At 37.0% G+C, this 13291-nt stretch overlaps 1 protein-coding gene across 11 annotated transcripts in view; it reads right to left on the bottom strand.

Moving 5' to 3' along the window:
* Positions 1 to 13291, bottom strand: part of KMT2C (lysine methyltransferase 2C) — a 191737-nt gene that overhangs the window by 63372 nt on the left and 115074 nt on the right. For 10 of the 11 annotated variants that reach the window (XM_088063566.1, XM_088063631.1, XM_088063673.1 and 7 more), the window contains 4 exons: positions 7244 to 7363; positions 4733 to 4849; positions 935 to 1036; positions 652 to 756 (listed from right to left, as the gene is read on the bottom strand). In XM_088063566.1, the coding sequence (XP_087919692.1) occupies positions 652 to 756; positions 935 to 1036; positions 4733 to 4849; positions 7244 to 7363 (444 nt within the window). The remainder of the gene's footprint in view (positions 1 to 651; positions 757 to 934; positions 1037 to 4732; positions 4850 to 7243; positions 7364 to 13291) is intronic. The other variant, XM_088063780.1, reaches the window with a different exon arrangement.

Below are 13291 nucleotides of genomic sequence, written 5' to 3'. Positions count from 1 at the left end.
GAAATACACATATGGCATTTTATGAAGTATGTGCAAAATAAAGTTTTTTGACATGTTTAAAAAAAAATCCCACTTTTACACAGATATACTTACATCACAACCAATGAAAAGTGTATAGTGTATATACTGCAGTAAATAGCTTATTTTGTGCTTGCTAGGTCATTTCACAGCATTCAAATTTAATTTTCACACATTCTCTCCTAGACTAATGAATGTAAAATGTATTAATTAACCACTCCAACTGCTGTCAATTCTGACAGCCAACAGGCAAATTGAATCAACTAAACCTTATGCCCTAAGTAATTGAAGATGCAGTATAATTTTTTTCTTTGTTTTTAATTCTGCTTGTATCTAGGTTTAAAGCTTATATCTCTAACAGTTATTTTAACCAACTGCTGGATAATCAGCGCTATTTATGGTTGTGAAATTACAAAAAGGTTAATTTCTCTTGAGGCTATGCATACTATAAAATGACATTTAATTAAAGTCTTTCACAAGTCACATACAAATAATGGTCACATTAGCTGATGAATATCTAACAAGTTAATGACTCCCCTAATTACCACAAAACCAAAGGCAGCATAGTGCTATTAAAGTACAATATGAAAACAGTGTAATCAAGTGATTTTTGTGTGTAACAACAGCACTCACCTTAATACTGACACAGTATGGATGGTAACACTGCCCACACTGGGAACAGGCCAGCAAACGGCCCTCAGCACCTTGGCCAAAACTCCCACAAACCACACACATATCCTGCAATGACACACAAGAGCAGACTCTCAACACCTGCCAGACACTACATTCTGAAAACATGTAACTATAAAATCCAACTAGCATGCTGTATCATTTAACTACTAACAAGGGCATTCATTCATGTTTTTGTAATTAAGAGCAGGGGAACAAAATGAAAAATCGTAACTATTATCCTAACCTGATGGAGAGTGAACTTGTCACTGTTAGAGAAGAGGACAACTGTGTTATGCATCGAGTTTTCTTCTTCATCTTTATTAGATGAAATATCCATGGTTGTGACCTATTAAAAAACCACAAAATATAAATAGCAAGCACATCACATTTTCTAAGACATGAGACAATATGAAATGTTCTCTAAGTAAGAGTTCTGCAAATATTTATTCATACAGTTTAAACTTTCATAAAAAGCTACCTCCATCAGAAATTACTGCCTTAATCCACATTTTCTCATCATCAGTATTATAGCTTTACAAACATATTCTCTTCCTCTGCTTTTTTCACTTTCACATATTATCTCATTACACTTCCAAATGGAAATGGAAGGAAAGACATAGTCTAAGAAAAAAATCACTAAGCAGAAATTGTCACACTGTGCCCAGACTGCTCTGTTCCCTGCACATAAACACTGAAGTTCTTTTAATCAAAAAGTTAATTGCAGTAACAGACTTCTGAGTATTAATTCAAAGAGCAACTGCATATTTTGTCCCATATTGCCTAAAATGTGGTTTAGCTAATGCTCCAAGTATATTAGAGGAATAAATAAGTGTTCAAAAGTTACTTGCTGCAAGCAGTTTATGAGCGTTATCTATCTTTACCATAAAAACTTGCATTGAACTTGAAACATCTGTTTTGATCTCCTTCCATCAGCTCTTACTATAGACAGTAACTTTTCTTTTTCATCAAGTGATTTTTATTCTGACTTGCCCCTTACTAATCCACCACATTAATGTACAGCTTCTCAGGAAGAGAAAAAAGAATGAGAGACTTCAACTGTGTTTTGATTTTCATGTGAATCTTGCAATAGAGAAGTTGCTGTCCATGAATTTAAACTAATAGGCCCAACTGTTATCTCTGAATCAGGAATACAAGGGCACACAGTTCCATATAAAAGATCAAATGCATGATAGAGAAATGTAACTTTGTTTTACCAGCTGTTCCAATTATATATGTGGATTATTTTAAATACAATGTAAGTCCTACACAGGTAAGTTTTGTTTGAATAATAATTTAAATATTTCACAAATCCAAACATAACTCTAGGGACAAATGTAAATATCATTACATCAGCTAGAGAAATCCTTCTGATACACAATTGCTGAAACTCAGCATTTACTAAGAAACAGCTAAAAAGGGAATACATTCTTTATGTGCTTTGATTACCAAATATTTGAGAGCACTGCAGCTGTAACTAACCAGTTAACTCCAAAGCACTTGAAATACCTCGATACCTTCAGGGACAGTACTTCCTTACCTACTTTTCCACAGGTTTCACAAAATTTTTGTAACTGAACATTCGAAAGAGCAGAATTTGAAGGGCTGAATGACAGCAATCTTGGTGTTTGCTGAACCCCAGAACTGACCCGCTATGGGTTAACCTGTAACCACCTTTTTCCCCATCCCCAAGATATACCAAGGTACTTCCAAATCTGTGTGGCTGTCCACTGATCCTATGCTGAGTAAGAATTATTTTGTGCAAACTGAATGAAAATACTCCCATTTCAAATATTTATCTGGCAAAAGGCTGATCTCTTGGTATTGCTAATTTCATCTACTCAATCACAAGGCAACCGCATCTCTGGAACTCTGGAGCTGACATCTGCGTGATGACTCAAAGGATCAAATTTTTGTAGGAAATTGTGGAGAGTGATGTCCATTTTGTATTTATAGCAAAGTTACCTAAATCACTCACCTCTGTTCAATTACAAAAACTTTTAGAAGTTTGATCTATAAACCCCAGCTTCTCTTGAAGTACAGATTTGTGCTTTGTAACACCAAAATAATGATGTGAATGCCTCCAATTCATTAAGGTGCTGTAAATAGCCTAAGTGGAACTCATCCTGTACATTTAAAATTACAAATTTGCTTATGAATCTTGACCACCCAATGCTTTAAAAGGGAAAAGTGGCAGTGTTGATTGTTCCTTTTTAAAGTCATAAACACCTGAGTATTCCAAGATATCATTACACATGCAACAGAAAGTGTGACAAACTCAAACAGATTACACACAAGAACACAAAAACACAGCTCTAAAGAGTGTCAGGAATTACTTCACAAAGACATAAAAAAGAACAAGTCCCTCTCCAAACACAAGGAACAGGATGTCTCACAAAACAGGCAGCGCTAGTTGGTAATCGAAGTTTAAAAGAAACTTTCAAATAGAACAAGTCCACAGTGGGAAAGAAAATATTATTTTACAGTCCAGATTTCTGAGTTTTTCATACCAGAATCCTTCTTCTTATGAGGAGCAGACTAGGACTGTGTAGGATTTTTAAGTTCCAGAAACACTTCAAGCATTAAGTAGCTTAACTATCAACTGCAGTGAGCAATCACCTGCTTACAATCACTTCACTGCTTCTGAAGAATAGGAGACAGCAAATGCAATCATCATTTTCTCAAAGCTTTCTGGACAGAAGCTGTGTACAGAACAGTAGACATCTGATCACAACAAAGAATTGAGAGACACAGAGTTACATTAATTCACTAAAGAGTCAAGGAAGCTTTAGTTATTTAATCATGATCTGTAAGGGCTCTCTGAAGGAGTCAGCAATTCTGGGGACAGAGAAATCTGACTGATGCAACTTACTTCACTATCAAATTTTTTTGGCAAAGTCCACCTAAAAAGCTACTTTAAAAAAGTTAAACTGAAGAGGAATGGTCCCTATACTGGTAAATACACAAAATAAAGAGGAGAATAAATTATCAGTTTTGTATGTGGGAGAACAGCACTAGTCAAAATCTGACAGGGCCTGCCTGCTAACAGGTGGTGGTACTCAACGCACTCGTGTGCAATCTGAAAAATCAAGTGTGAAGCAAGGTGACAAAGCTTGCCAACAGGATTGGGATATTCAGAGTAATAAAATCCAAAAGACAAGTGTGAAGAACTGCACAAGAACTTCATAAAGCTGAATGCTGGGCTATAAAATTGCAGATGAAGGTCCACAAAGTAAGGAAATTAACGTGACAAAAGAACTGGCATTGATGATGGGAAATATGGAGTAGTTTCCATACAAGGAACAGCTCAAAATACTGGCATTCTCCATACTTGCAAGTAAAGAGTGGAAAGAAGAGGAGAAGAAATGATGGAGGTCTACAGAAACTGAGTGGCATGGATGAAGTGAATAGAAACCAGCTTTCCACTGTCTCTTCTCTAAGAGCACAGAGAAGCAGGCAGCCAGGAGGCAGCCACTTAAAACATAAGCTGTGGAGCTGAAGACCTGAAAAAGGTTAACATGGTTTTCCTAAAGTTTTTTTCAAGTGAATGGGCAGATTTATGAAGGAAGCTCCAACACAGGCTGCCCAAGACAAAGACATCACTTCTTGTTCAGCAAATCCCCAAGCCACAAACTGTTGAAATGTCTCCTCCTCTTCTGTTCTGCACTCCTGCACCACCACTCAGTCCAGAAGAACCTTTGCTCTGGTCTCCTACGGCTGCTGTTACATTCTCAAGCACAAACCCTGCTCTCTCCTTCTGGGTTGTTCCAGTCACTGCTGCCTTTACCCAAGCACATTCTGCACATGAGGAAATGGAACTTTAAAACTCCCAACTGTTTTGTCTTTAAATGGCAAGAGCAGCACAGAATTGCCTCAAGCCCACTGAGCTGTAGTGTTCTAGTTCTTCATCACAAGAAGTAACAGCCAGGCTTCATCGAACACCCCTGGCTCTACAGAGTTTGTTTTTTTAATACAGAATTTTTATAGCTGAATAGAATTGTTACATTAACAGACTGCAATATGACTTCAAAAAAGATGTCCTTACCCCTGGAATGACCACAGCCCCGACTCCATTCTTCAGTTTTGATCTTCCTCTGCCACCTCTTCCTGAGAGACCAGCTCCTCTCGGTCTCCGCTTCCCTGGGAATCCTGATCCTCGGCCCTATTCAATGTAAAGTAACAATGTAAATGCAACCTCAAGTTCTTTTGTTACATGGGATTCAAACTTGTTCAGTTCATCTAGGGAAAAACGTAAGTAAAAAAAACAAACCTGTGATTTCAGGTGAGTATATGCACACCAGGGCATGGTCATTAAACCTCTGCATGAATCTATGTGAAATACCTTTAATTACTTACATGGTGTAATATGCTCATCTTTATCATCAATGAGAAAGCAGCCAAACCAGCAATGTTTATTTTCTGCTCAGGAGTAACTGGAAATATGCATTTCCCCCACCACTTCCCCTCCACCTCAGTTGCAAAGTTTCCAAAATGTATCTTTTATTCTATGATTCATTTTTCTTTTCTCTTTGAACAGTCAGCCCAGACAGTCATGGGACTTCTGCACAGGGTCTGGACACTTGATTACTGGTAATCAGATACTTTTCTTACACTATGAATAATCAAGCGAAACCTGGAATTTATTAGGATTGAGTCCCACTCAGAAAACAAAGTGGGAGCTGGCTCTATGGAACTCTCTTAATTCAGCATATATAGAGAGTGTTTTTTATATTAATTCTATCAGTTACACTCAGATCAACATTCCCCATACTGTGAAGTTTTTTTTATACAATCTCCACTTATATACAGACAGCTTCTTTTCTCCCTTCCCTATTTAACATGCAGATGCAGAGCTGCAGTGTTGTGCTTTGGAGCATTCAGTGTGTTCAACTACAATTATCTTTGGGAGAGCAAGTATGATTTTACTATTACCTGTTATTCATACAGTGACTTAACTTTGGAATTTTGGGGTTTTTTGGTTTGAGGTTTTTTTTTAATTTCTGACTGAACTAAGCACAAGAGGATTCCTAATCCTCCCTAATCATTTCCAGAGAGAAAAATAACATCCCCCAGTTCTGGCTGATCTCTAAGACATATTTACAGTGTGTCTCAGAGCCTCTAATCTGTGTAACTGATAATTATGGCATGTACTCAAATAAGCACCTTTCCCACTACAAAATAAGCACTGACATTATTTATTGCATTTCATATTTGTCAATAATCTCAGCTCCTAATACAGCCCAAGTGTGGAGTACAGAGTATGGGGTATCCAAACATTTGCTGCAAAATACTTCTAATACCGCAGCAGAACATTTGCTCTGTGAAACATTGTTGGTGGAAGCAACAAAGCTCTGTGGGGACCGTGTCACCAGCAGAGACGAAGGTGTCTATTTAATGATGGAGACAGGAGTTCCTTGGATGGAAATAAGCACTGTGGGCTCAATATTCCCTTACAGTATTTCTCAAATATTCCAACTCCTGCTTTAAAGAACATAAAGAATTTTATGGTCATAACTAAAGGGAGAACTGAAGGATTCCAATGTTAAAATTTTATTAACACCCATTTAATAAAGGAAAGAGAAATTAAATTGACTCACACACCAAGTTAATGTAATACAATGATACTTGAGTGAAAAGTATGATGTTGCTGGAGGCTGAGGTGAAAGAAAAAAATGTCCTTAGATATCTATGGAGCTAATACATATGCACACACAGGACAAACAATCATCAATTTTTTAATGTGAAAACTCTTCTGACAAGTTTCTTATTTTCTGTTTCAGAACAGGTGTCAGTATTGTTATTTTCACACAACTAGTAACAGGAATAAGCACACACTTGTATCAATGTTAATGCTGAATATTAAGCTGAAAATTAATGCTTAAAGCAGCAAAAGCTAAGCTGATGTCAAATTAAAATAAAATTAGAATGAGAGTTAAAGTGAGATGAACTTAAATCATTGGGAAGCTACAGCTATTTGTCAGTTTCATAATTTAGCTTTTTTTTTTTACTTTACTTAAACCAAATAATTCTACTTTAGTTACTTCATGGTAAATGTCATCGGGGATATAAGTTTTAGTCCATCTAATCAAGTAGGAAAGTTGTTTTTTATTCTCCCATCAGCTAAAAATGATGTCACTTTGAATCCACTCTGCAAGATTTCTCCACAGCAATGAATTCAAGCCATCATTCAGATCTCTGCTCCTTTCCATGCCTGGCTTACCTTACTGCCAGTCTTGAGGACATTTTCCTTCTCAGGTAATTTATTTTGACAGCCATATAAAGCCAACCACAAAAAATTATATACTTAACACACACAAAATTTGGGTAACACAAAGTATTCTTTGCCATTGAAAATCAAGGCAATGCCATCATACTGTGCACTCTGGAGAGCTCACATCTTTTTAACCTGAAAGCTCCAGAGTTTCAATAATTTTTAGAGGCCTTGAACAGTAACAGAATGGAATATTAATTAAGGTGTGAGATACAGAATTTCATCACTAATCTCTACAGCAGAAAGATAGCAATGGATACATGAAAATAAATTCAAGTTATTTACCACTTTGATGCTCCAAATGGCACTGCCAGGAAGCTGTCTGGATTTAAAAATGTCCCGACCTTCTGAAATGTCTGGGGACCAGGAAGGTGGGCTGACTGTATTATTGGTACTCCAAGCCCCCTAGGATACGGTAGGTGAGAAAATAGATGTATAAAACTTTGCAACATAAAAAAAAAAAAAAGAAAAAAGAAAAAAAGAAAAAAAAACAAAACAAAAAGCAAAAAGCAAGCAACAAAAAAAATCTGAAAAGCAAAGCACATGCAGACATAGGCATTACTACATTAACTTAAGTAGTCAATTAGTTCACTGAGTGAGTAGAAAGTGGGAAATTTTTAGTTTCTCATTGAAACACACCCTAAAATTAATGGTTACTTCCAACTGGTGTTTAAGTGCAACAAAATGAGTTTTATAAAGAAAGCTTAATACAAATCTAAAGCAAGCAATCATAAGAACAGCAAATTACATGTTTAATTTTTATTGCATCAGTGAAGACGACAGTGGTTGGAGGTGGCAACATCCCCTTTTATATTCCAAATCAGAGTTTGGAAGAACTGATGGCCTCAGTTGACTTTTGAAGTTTAACTACCCCCAATCACAGCAACAACTAGTCTGAGAAGCACAGCAAACAAGAGGAATATGAATAAACCACTGGACAAAAGAAAAGGAAAATAGCCATGGTAATCAACAAAGCAGCTCATTCCTGCAAGTCTACCATAAATAAACCATTATAAAACCCTACCACTGGTTTTATTTCACCCCAGCATTTTCATGTTACGCTGTGGTATCACATTTTAACATGCTATTATGTATATGTAATAATATACACCATATGTGTACCTACAAGCTCTTTTTAGTTAATTATTATCCCTATTTATGTAGTTCCATCATGGTGAGATATTGTATGACTGTCGCTAGAAATAAAGCAAAACGAAGAGAAGAAAATACTAAGACAAACAAGGAAAAAAATACTGAGGCTCCTCAAACTAAGTAAGTAAGTAAGTAAAACCTGTGGAAGACTTTCTAAAGCACTGAAGAAAGACTGTAGGAGACAGACATCATAAATAACTTCACTGCCAATTTACACATTAGATTAATAAAGGACACTACATTTTCCCAATTCTGAATTTGTGAGAGTAAAAAATATTGAGCACCAGGACGAGAAGTGGAACTCATGATAAGTGTAGGTTTACCTTCCCCAGAATGCTATTCAGCAGCACAATCCCAGGGCTGATATGGAATAACCTCATGCATACAAACAATCCCAACTATTCACAACTGCTCACAATGGCAAGCCCAAACACATTTACACCTTTGACTATTGGGATGTACAATAATGATAATAAGCATCAAGGCAAATGAGATGGCTTTGCAAAATGTGTGGGGTTTGGTTTTTTTTCTTTTCTGAAATGCAATTTTTCCATCTAGAACTTGTGTGAAATAAGTTTCTTTGGAATTAATAACTCCACCAAAACATATATTCATCTTGGACTGCAAAGGGGTGCCTTGCTAACAGCTGCACTGACTGAAAATAGCGCTATCCCTCGTCAGTGACCTAATAATTATCCTAATTATGGATAAAAGTCACATGGTAAAAACACCAGGACTCGGTACAACCCACAGTGTGGACACAGTGGTATTCAGCATAAATCTGCTTTCTGGGAGTTTAGCTTTACATGCACAGGAAAAGGAATATGGACAACATAACACTTAAAAAAGTTACAACTTGACTATTCTGCCCACACAACCTACAAACTGCTTAGTGCCCAGAGCACCTATGTGCTTGGGATGGCCATCAATGCCTCCCCTCTGCCAAGGGGCTCCCAAAAGCCACTCCAGAAGAACAGCTCCTGACAGCAGCTGCTCGAGGGTTCCAGTCAGTGTGCTCACAGAAACACTCTGGATTGGAAGATTTTACTATCTCAGTTTTCTCCTTGACTTCAGATAGGTGGTCATCATGCAGACTAGTCAGGAGATCAAGAGGTTTTTATCATCCTCTAACAGGAGAACAGTGCTGGGCAGAAACCTTCTGCACCTTCAGACCTAGAGATGGACGAGTCCCTGTTCACACCCAGGGCACAAGGATGGAACATCATGACAGAACAGGGACATCCTGTCAAAAATGGGGGGAAAAAAGGGAAATTTGATATCCTGGTAGGCTACTAAACAGCAAGTCTGTGGCACAGGAAATTTGCCTTAACTATTCCAGCCATAGTTTTACTGTCAAGTAACAGTCAATTTTAGCAGGTGAAATTCAAACTTCCATTGAATTTTAATTAGTTTCCCCATTACTTCTAAAATTCATAATGCATGGTAGGTTAACTGTTCTTATAAAATGGCAACTCAAAAAAAATCTGTATAGCAACACAAAGAAAATCTATTTGTCAAAGAAGCAATCTTTACATCAATCTATAAAGGAGGCAACATGCTGACAGTGTCAAAATTAAAGATCTTAAACATGCTGAAAATACTTAATCAACAACTAAAATTACCTACTCTTAGTCTGGAGGTACAAAATTATTCTCCTTTTAAGAAGATAACTTTTCTAGTGATCAAATATATTCAAAAGATTAAAAAGCTAAAAGAACATTAAATATGAATACGAAATATTCAGTCTTGCAAAACAAAATGATTTGTATATGATTCATGAACCATATTGTTAAGAATTAAATTGGAAATTTAATCCAAGTTTTATTGTAGATCAGAAAAATTTGAATTCTTGGTCAGATAAACTTAATTAAAAACACATTTCCACAATACCACGAACAAATGAATTACATCAAAGAGATGCATTAATTATATTTTGGCTTTTAATTAATGCCTATTACCACACAACACTGCAGAGAAAGTTCTATTCAGTTCATTTACATCAGAACCCCAGCAATAATTATGTACTGTGACAGAAACAGGAAGTTCTAATTCTCCATCATATTCTTGAGTCCTCAAAATTGAACAACACAGCTGCAAGTAAATTATAACAAAAGGAAACCCAGTGTCAGCAAGGGTCAGGAGATCTCACTAAATTACCGCTGACTGTGTTTAGCTGCTTAACACTTTATGAATCTACTGCAATTGCAAATGCACAAAGCTCGATTTGCAATTTAATATTTAATGTAATTTTAGGGTTGTGAACAAACTTTAATCACTTGAAAATATAGTTCTCCTCATTAAAAAACCCCAAAAAAACCAACCAAGCACCAAACGTAAGAACCATAACAAAAACTGATCCTTGGAAAAGACTGGTTTTTGATCTTTTTTTCCAACAACATACTTAGTGATACCATGTAAGTGAAGACAGCAAAAAAGCCATACCATCCAAGACAGCACACACACCCATCACAGCACTCTGTCTTTTTTTGTCTCATTTAAAAAAACTCTTGAAACACCAACAGATATTCAGTGTGTTGCATAATAGCGATCACCAGCATCTTAGTGATCAATATTAAATACCTCTGAACACGGTATTTCTCAAGGAAAACACTCTGGAATAAAACTGTAATAGTATTTATGGAATTTATAAACCCAGCAGAAGTCTATTGTTTTTTATTCAGAATGATTCTACAGAATGATCTCAACTTTTCACCTATCAGTGTTTCAGTGCCAAAATTTGTAATGCCTTCTATTTACTGACTTCATCTTATACTTTCCAGTACACAGTGCTATAGCAAAAATAACTATTTCAAATCTGTTCAATTCAGATACACAGGACAAATACAACATTTAATACAGACCTCCACAGAAAATAGTAATTTTCCTTGCAAAGATTAATTTCAAACTGGATCTATGTCAGATTAGTCGTTAATAAACTTAGATGATAATTTCTACTATGACTGCTGCTTCAGAAAAGAAATTTGAAAATTATCAAAGTGGGGTCCTGCCCCTGACATAGATTTGTAGTTTATAGGCAAGAGTGGTACATCTCTATATTCCATGGAGAAGAAACTGGACAGACACAACTCTAAGGACAGCACTATAAAAACCTGATCATGCTGGCAGCTCAGCGTATCTGTGATCTATGAACACTCAAATTTCATATACATGTAAAAATTAATTTGGCTGCACTATGGAATAGGCGAACAGGAATAGCAGACAGCCCTTGGAACAAAACCCAGTGAGATGCTGAGCCTGGCAAGTAGAGGGTCCTCCCACAGGGGAGAATGCAGCTTTTGTGTAGCTGAGAGTATGGGTAACACGCTGTCCTAAAAAACTCTCTCAATAGAAGGGCACCTTACTGACATGGGCTGACACGTTCCCCAAAGCCGAGTAAATCTGTACCAGCCACAGCCAATTCATACAGCTCCTAAGTGTACCTACACTTTGATTTATACACATGCCCCCTTTTGGTCAGAGGCTGAATTTTCTCCTGTTGCTTCTAAGCAAAGTTGGGATGCCTGCAAAAATGCCAGGCAGCAGAGAAATGCTGCCATCAGTGACACTGACTGCAGCCCTGGAAGGGGTTCATGAAGTTTTTTTAAGCAGAATACTGTCTTCATTTTTGAGATGGGTTTTAGTCCTTTCCAAACAGGAGCAATATTGTGTTGCAGATACATCACTAGCACAGGAAATTACTTCAGATTATGCAGAACTTTGTATTCAGTGGCAAACCAGAATAATCAAATAAATTTTATTAGCAATTGTCTTAACAGATTCTGAAGAAAGGGCTGATAATTCATCCTACTGTCCAGCACAAGACATTAATTTAGTGAGAACGAATTCAAATCAGAAACTATCTTTCTACATGGATTCCCTTGACTCCAGTGAAGCATGTGTCTTATAAAATTCAGGAGAAATATAGCCAGGATCCAGAGAAATTTTTTTCTTATTCTTCTTTATAGGAAGTTCCATAAACCCATTGCAATGGATATATAATTACATTTTTAATGCAATAAGGACAAGGAATAATGAAGTAAGGAAAAGGACATTCCAACAAAGTGAACTGCATATTAGAAGCTTTCAAACTTCTAGGAGAAAGTGCAGAATACTACCATTTGTGAAATTACATTGGCTTGTCTTTGGGGTTCATAGAGTGACCAGACTTCATGAAGGAGCTATTTTAAACCTGAGCAGTCCTGGACAAGAAACAAGTTCTGCAATGGAAATTTCTTTGCACAACAGAAGAAAGCAGGGGTGAACCCAATGTTAACTTCACCAGGCACAGGAGCCACAATCTCTTTCATCAGCAAAACCCACCCAATTTGTGTAACTTTCTGTCCTCCTCTCTACGACAGGCAGCCAAGAACTCCTGCAGCTGCCAGGTAACACCTGTATGGCATAACCTCACACCTGACACAGAGACACACAACAGCAATATCTGCTATTTTATAAACAGGAAGAAGCAGACTCCAAACCCATAGAATTAATCCTCTTTTTAGAAGACAACTGCTCTTCAGTGCCACCCAGAGAAAAATCACACATGACCTGGTTTACTCCAAACAGCTACACCTGTAACTTTATAGAAGCACCTTTTCCTTCAGTATTATTTTTCCCATTTTTCACTTGCTTTTAGATCAATGTGATCACCCCCAGATGGACAAGAACTGAAACACTATGTTAGGTTAAAATGTTCTAAAATAAGCTTGCTTATGTCTCTTCTTGATCTGTGGAGTTCCAATGACATGCAAAATATGATGGAAAATCATCAAAGAGCACTTTTCTCAGCTGACAGCACCTGTCCTGTATAATGCTTTCCAAAAGCCAGAATTGGAGAAAGCATCCATTTTAAAGTGTCTATAGTATTGACACAAAGAAACAACAGGTCTTATTTCTCTGGTTTTATACCTGGTGAAAAACTACCTGATTGCCTTCCAAACTATCCCACAGAATCCCCATGTAACAGGAAATCAAACTGTCTGGATGCAATCCTGTGCCATGTGCTCTGGGATGACCCTGCTTGAGCAGGGAGGTTAGACCAGATGGCCCACTGTGATCCCTTCCAACCTGACCCATTCTGTGATTTAGCTTCTGCTCCTATCCACAACTCTCCACTCGGAAAACTACACATTTCTTTTAAAAAATTAATGTTCTCAGCAGAAAGAGTAATTTAGAACCCCC

This window comes from Pseudopodoces humilis, chromosome 1 (genome assembly GCF_049639895.1).
Source record: "Pseudopodoces humilis isolate 2021_Gansu_Grassland_sample_001 chromosome 1, ASM4963989v1, whole genome shotgun sequence".
NCBI classification, from domain to species: domain Eukaryota; kingdom Metazoa; phylum Chordata; class Aves; order Passeriformes; family Paridae; genus Pseudopodoces; species Pseudopodoces humilis.
Note: the sequence above shows the minus strand (reverse complement) of the source record. Positions and strands in the feature narration are given on the sequence as shown.